This window comes from Anomalospiza imberbis, chromosome 15 (assembly GCF_031753505.1).
Source record: "Anomalospiza imberbis isolate Cuckoo-Finch-1a 21T00152 chromosome 15, ASM3175350v1, whole genome shotgun sequence".
Lineage (NCBI taxonomy): Eukaryota > Metazoa > Chordata > Aves > Passeriformes > Viduidae > Anomalospiza > Anomalospiza imberbis.
In genome coordinates this window covers 18055636-18061832 of record NC_089695.1, presented here as the reverse complement: position 1 = coordinate 18061832, position 6197 = coordinate 18055636, and the positions used below count along the sequence as shown (strand labels likewise).

At 57.1% G+C, this 6197-nt stretch overlaps 1 protein-coding gene across 2 annotated transcripts in view; it reads right to left on the bottom strand.

Moving 5' to 3' along the window:
* Nucleotides 1-397: 397 nt before the first annotated feature.
* The window catches only part of ARHGAP26 (Rho GTPase activating protein 26), a 108194-nt gene continuing 102394 nt past the window's right edge, over nt 398-6197 (bottom strand). The window contains exons 21-23 of one of the 2 annotated variants that reach the window (XM_068206260.1): nt 5546-5656; nt 3496-3587; nt 398-1846 (exon numbers count right to left, since the gene is read on the bottom strand). In XM_068206260.1, coding sequence (XP_068062361.1) covers nt 1758-1846; nt 3496-3587; nt 5546-5656 — 292 coding nt within the window. In that variant the 3' untranslated portion in view covers nt 398-1757. The remainder of the gene's footprint in view (nt 1847-3495; nt 3588-5545; nt 5657-6197) is intronic. The other variant, XM_068206261.1, reaches the window with a different exon arrangement.

Sequence of the window (6197 nt, the reverse complement as noted above, 5' to 3'; positions counted from 1 at the left end):
ACGGGGCAGTTTGGGGACCTCACCCCTGCCCAAACCGTACCAGCCACGTGAGGGGCCCAGAGTGTTCCCCAAGGGGTCAGAGTGCTGTGGAGAGGGTGTGATCCCATGGGAATGAGCTGTGCCACCCACCTTGGAAAGCAGGAAAAAAATGATTGCCTTTTTCCTCTTTTTTTTCCCCCAAGACAAAAGCCCAGGAAGTTTAATTACTGTGGACAAAAACGTGAAGAGGGCTGAAATTTCAGCTCCCTTCTCTCGAAGGGACACCACGGAGTGAAGGAAGCAGCAGCTCCAGGCTGGGGGTCGGGGGGTGTGGAGCCTCTCGGTGACCGGCTTCAAATGTCCTTTGCTTCTCTCCTTACATCTCTTCTAAAAGTATCAAATATAGATCTTTTCCTCATAATATTTTAAGATACTCTATTTATACATTAATCCTTTCAAAAATAAAAAGTGACACATAGAGCAATTCAGTCACTCAGAGTCTTTAAAACCGTTACAAAAAGCCACGACATCTATCCCCAGCGCCACGGCCTGGGGGTTGAGATTTTCTTTTTATAAAATATGATTCCAGCTCTCAAAATCCCGGCTCTGCAGTCAAACAGGGCTCCTTCTCCCTCCCTCCCCCCTTCAAAAGGACCTGGAATGATGAGGGGTTTGCACGCTCGCCCTGCCGAGCCCTCGTGGCGTGTCCATGGAGGCAGGAGCCGGGCTGGTGCAGCTGAAGGGCTCCTCCCTGGTGCTCCTCCCTGGCTCTCCACAGCCCCATCTTGGCCACACCAACAGCAAATGCCCCGCAAGGATGGAAATAATTCACCTGGCACAACCAGCACTGCACAGATTGGCACGGACGAGGCTGCAAGCGAGGGGAGGCCTGAAAAGCAACGCTGGAGAGAGGCAGAGGCAGCTCCAGCAGGGCACACCAGCAGCCTGGGCGCGGCTGGGAGCACGGATGTGTCTGTACAGTGGGACTGGGGAAGGGGAGGTACCAAACAGCCAAACAACAGCAGTGGGGTTTGTCTGGGGCTGCAGCGGGAGGGAGCACGGGCTGCTCACCTCGCACAGACTGAGGGTTACCCCACAAAATCAAAATCCTGAAAATAAAAAAGAAGAGTTTGAGAGGTTTGGTCCAAAACATCCTCTCTCCAGCGAGCAGGTGCCTGCTGAGCCCTGCCAGCCCTGCAGAGCCCACCCGGGGCTCGCTCTCGCCCGCAAGAGCCGGCGCTGCGGTGGCACAAGGAGGGGACGGCGGCCGGGGCTGCCCTGCTCAGCCCCCCAGCCCTTCCCCTGCCCCAGAGCTCGGGGTGCTCCCTGGCAGCACCCACAGCTGTGCTTGGGGCACCGGGCAAGCACGGGGAAGGCTCTGGGAGCACAGGACTCCTCCTTGGTGGGACCCTGCCGGGTGGGGGCCCTGGGCTCCCAGGGAATGTCCCCCTGCAGGGAACCCCCCCTCGGGGCAGCTCCGGCCATTCCCAGTCTTCAGCTCGGCCCCCCGGGGCACTTGGCTGTCCCTTGGCTGGTTTTCAATCGCTAGGATATGGGCTTGAAGCACCCCCAGCTCGGGGCTGGGGAAGTCTCTCCATCTCCCCAGGACCACTGCCCCACGGAGCGGAACGAGAGGCGACGTCTGATCCACACAAACATCCAGCAGCGGGCACAGGGGTGTCCTCACCCCGGTCACGCAGTGCCAAAGGGCACGGGGGCCGGCAGGACTCGCCATGGATACCATGGAATGCTCAGCAGTGGCTCTGTGCACCCCACAGTTATAGGAACTCGACGTAGTTCTCGGGGATCAGTCCTGTCTTGCCGTTGAGGGTCCCTTCCAGCCAGCCGGGCTCCTGGGACGGGTGCACTGCAGAGACAGGGGAAGGGCAGGTGAGACCTTTAGCTTGTGCTCATTTTGAAGAAAGGGAACTAACAGAGTTAAAGATGAGCCTCAAGGTCCCTTCTGAGCCAAAGCATCCCACGGTTCTGTGAACACACCACGGGGCTCAGGCAGCTGAAGTGCTCTGTCCCTGCCTGCTCCCCGTGGGACTCCTTGGCCTTCCCTTCACCAAGTGAGCTGCAGGCTCCAAATACTCCCTGGGGCTGCTGGGCTGAGGGAAGTGGAGCATTTGGGAAAAAAACAGGGGCTCAAAACTTCCTCTGGATTTGAGCTAAGATCTCTTGGAAGTTGGAGAGAACGTGGTTAACTCCACCACATGGTAACTCTGCACATCCCGGCTTGGCCTGGGCCCAGGCTGGGAGGGAAATTGCATTAGGGAACAATCCCAGCGGGAAAGCAAACCCTGCAACCTGATTGTGTGCAACCAGAAACCTGATCAGTCCTCAAAAGCCTCTCTTTATTCAATCAACTCCCAAAAATTTGCTGATTCTGCAGGAGCCAGGCCAGGGTTACGCCTGCAGGCAGAGGAATATCCCCCCCTCCCACAGTTATGGTGGGAAGCCCGTGTTCCAGAGCTCCTGAGGCTCCTGTGACTCTGCAGGTCTGGCCTCACTCCGTGTCTGGGGTCAGTGGAACTGGAGCTCTCAAACGTGGGTGCTGCTCCCTGTGGGCAGCAGCAGCCCCAAACCCCAGCTGGATCAAGCTGCTGCTCAGCCACGTGCAGCCTCACGGAAGCTCAAAGTCAAACTGGAACCTGGCTCCAAGTATTGCCAAGACCCCTATGCCTTCACCGGGCTTTGAAAAGCCTCTTGATCACAGCAAGACTCCCACCAAGCCAGGCTGGTTCTACCTCAGGTCCTGCAGCCAACGTGAGCCCCGGCTGTGCTGCTGAGTGACTGGAACACGCTGTGTGCTTTTTCCCTTGAATAATCCATTGATTTTTATCAGCAAACATAATGTATTTAATTCAAACTTGTTCCCCTCCTAGCTGCTCTGATTCCCACAGGCCCTCAGAGGGGAGACCATGTTTATTTATGAGATGACTATGGAGCTGCTTTGGAGAAGGATTGTCTTTAATTCACATGTATTCATTCTCCTCCCCTTTCTGCTGTATTCGCCTCTATATCCCAGGGCAAAAACAGTGCATGTGGTAGCAGCTTCCCAAATGACAATGCTTAACATTTAAAAGCCAAGAATGACTTGGAAAGTAGTAAAAAGTCTTTTCGTTACACTGGGATTATATCTAAGCCAGAGCTGCTCAGTTCCATGGGGCACAAACTCTTGATGCAGGAAACACCAAATCTGTGTTCATTAGCGTGGTCTGAGTGGGCAAAGCCCACCTTGCTCCAGCGCTCGTATCCAGAGGGAAAAAGCACACATGGCTTTCCCATCTCCTGCCCAAACCATTACAGCAGCTACCCAGAGCATTTCTGGTGCTGACCTCCCGAATCTGATCTCCCCTTCACAGAGGAACTCTGGCCATGGCAAACGCCGGGGCAGGCCCAGCTCGCCAGGGTCTCCCTGGAGCCCAGGGGAGGGGTCCGCAGCCACGGGCGGGCCGTGGAGCCCCCGGGCTGTGCAGGGCTGGCCGTGCCCGGGAGGAGCCCAGCACTCACCGTTGTCGAACACGGTGCCGGCCGTGAAGGAGAGCTCGGAGTCGTGCTCGGCTTTGCAGGCGTAGAGAGCGCGGGCCTTGCGCAGGGGGGAGCTGCAAGAGAGGGCACGGGTGGGCACAGAGCCACCCTCACACCCAGCACAGCACAGCACAGCACAGCACACCCCTCACGGTGCTGTGCAACCGCGCTGGGGCTGCTGCTCTGCCGGGCTCCTCGGCTACGCTGCCCAGGAGGGAGGGAGACACCAGCAGAGGCTGAAGGCTCTCAGGGATGAGCCACATTTCACCCCAATGCAAATCCCAGTCTGAGCCCAGCTGGCACCGCCTGGACCGGAGCCCACACTGGTGCCCAAACAGCACCAGCCCAGCCCAGGGGTCTCCACGACAGCTCCAGGCTCTAGGCTGGAGCTGGAATGTTCTGTGTCTCAGGGGCCATCACTGATCAGAGGCTGGCACAGAGCAAAGGTGGCAGCAAGTGCTGGCAGTGACCCACTGCCACTGGCCCCGCTCTGCCAAACCCATCCAAGGGCAGCTGTAAACACAAGGACAATTTCACAAGGAAGAATTAGCATTAAGGGAAGGTTATTTCAAAACAGAAAGACAAGCAGGTCCATGAAGAATTTGCTGCACTTCTTTAGAGCCTGTACCTGAAGGTAAAAAATATTTTAAAGCCATTAGATTTTGCTGGAAGTGTCAGCGTGCCCACGCTGCAGGGGAGGGAATCGGAGCAGGGAGAGCCAGGAATGGAGCAAACTGCTGGCAGAGAGCAGAAAATGAGGGACCTCAGGGCTCCTCAGGCACAGCACAGGCACACAGAGCTGTCCCTGCACCTGCAATCCCCACCCATCCTTCCCAGCTTTGGGCTGGAGCAGGGTTGGTGGAAAGCTGGGACACTGCCAGGCTGCAGTGCCAGTGCCAGTGCCAGCCCAGCCAGGCCCTGGCATTCGAGCAGCTGGGCACATCCAGCACTGCTGCTCAGCTGTGACATGGCCAAGGGAAGAGATGAAGTGCCCCCAGGAGCTGCTGGGGTGGGGAACAAGGTGTCACCCTTCTCAGACCAGTGGTTTTACCAATTTTTATCTTTCCGAGCACTTGAAGTTCCCCTGAGTTCCTCGGATGAGCCCAGGGAAGCAGCAACGCTTCACGGCAAGAGCAGCTCCCCTTCCCACCAAACTCCAAACCCAGGAGCTGGGAATGGTTTTGGCTTTGCTGCAAAGAGAGCCCCAAAATGGAGATCTCTCTTCTCCAAATTCCAGCTGCCTGACACGAGCTGCTCCCAAACACTTAAAAACCAGGATGGGCAAACAGTCCTCCCACTCCAGAGGGTCCTTCACTGCCGGGGAGGCACCGCTCACACTGAGTGCTTGAGACCATCAGGTGGCAAACAAAAGGAATTTTCAGGCTCACGGTGCACTCAGGGCATGATGGCATCACTGGTGCCAAGGGTAAGGGACCCTGGGCAGTGCCTGCTCTGGTGCCAGGCACTCCAGGGCACAGAGGGACCCCACAGGGCTGGCACACAGCTCAGCCTGCCCGCTGCTCCAGGACTTGCTGGGAATCCTGTGCTGGTTCCTCTGCAGCTTCCAGGAAGGGTTTGCTCCAGCGACGCCCAAGGACCTTTAGGTGGGCACAGAGCAGCCTGTGCTACCCCGTGCCCATCACCCTCCTGGGATCCCAGACGAGGCTGTGGCCAGAAAACCAGGGTGGCAGAGCTTTCCAAAGGCTCTTTACTCCTCGCAGTACACTTCTTACCTGCTGCAGAGCAGAGCAAAGCCAGCGCAGCGCTGAGCTGAGCTGAGCCCAGCAGTGACACCGAGCACAGCTCCCGCTCCCTCACCCGGGGGCTGCGGGCTCCAGCCGGGGCTCGGGGTGTTCAAGGGGCTCTCCTGGGGCAGGAGGGTGTGAAAGCTCCCCTCTTGCTGAGTGCAGACAGCTGCGTTGGGAGGGTTCGAGCAGGATGCCAGGGGAAAGGGAAGTGAAGTGGAGGAAACCAGGGAAACTCAACAGAAATAGCAAAAGCAACAAAAAGCCAAGCAAATTGTGCAACAGACCTGATGGGGGATGAGTCGCTGGACGTAGAGGAGGTGGGCATAGGACTTGATGGCGCAGAGAACATGGGCCAGGACGGTGAGAGGGGTGACGTTGGGCTTGGATTCTGAGGGCTGCAAGACATAACCAGAGACCTTATCAACGTGCAACCACAGCAACAAACAGCAACCAAGAGACACAGAGACGACAGCCGACGATAGCGAGTGCCTTGGGAATATTCCGAGCGTGAGACACAGCTACAAAATGAAGTGCCAAGACCTTGGGAAGTGTTTCAAGGCTGGGTCTGCATTTGTCTGGACAACAAGAGCTGGATCTTCCAGTCAGCCCCCACTCCACTGCCCCGTCCGTCGCACCTGGCACCCCGTGTGCCGAGGGTCTGCGCTGCAGCACGGCCACTTACCTGCCTCGTGCTTCCCCCAGGGCTCCCAGAAATAGCTGCTGGTATTTCTGGATGCTAATGATGCCTGCGAGCAGCCTCCACCCCCTCGGTCTGTCACTTGTGGTGCTCATACATCCAGTGTATAAAAATGTCATTATTTTGTTTCCCATGCTTCACATCCCTTTTTCCCCTTGTCCCGATTCCTGAAGCCACAGCTGTCAAATGGAGCTGAATCAAGTTACTGCACATGGAAGTTTTTGGGTCCTTCCAAACTG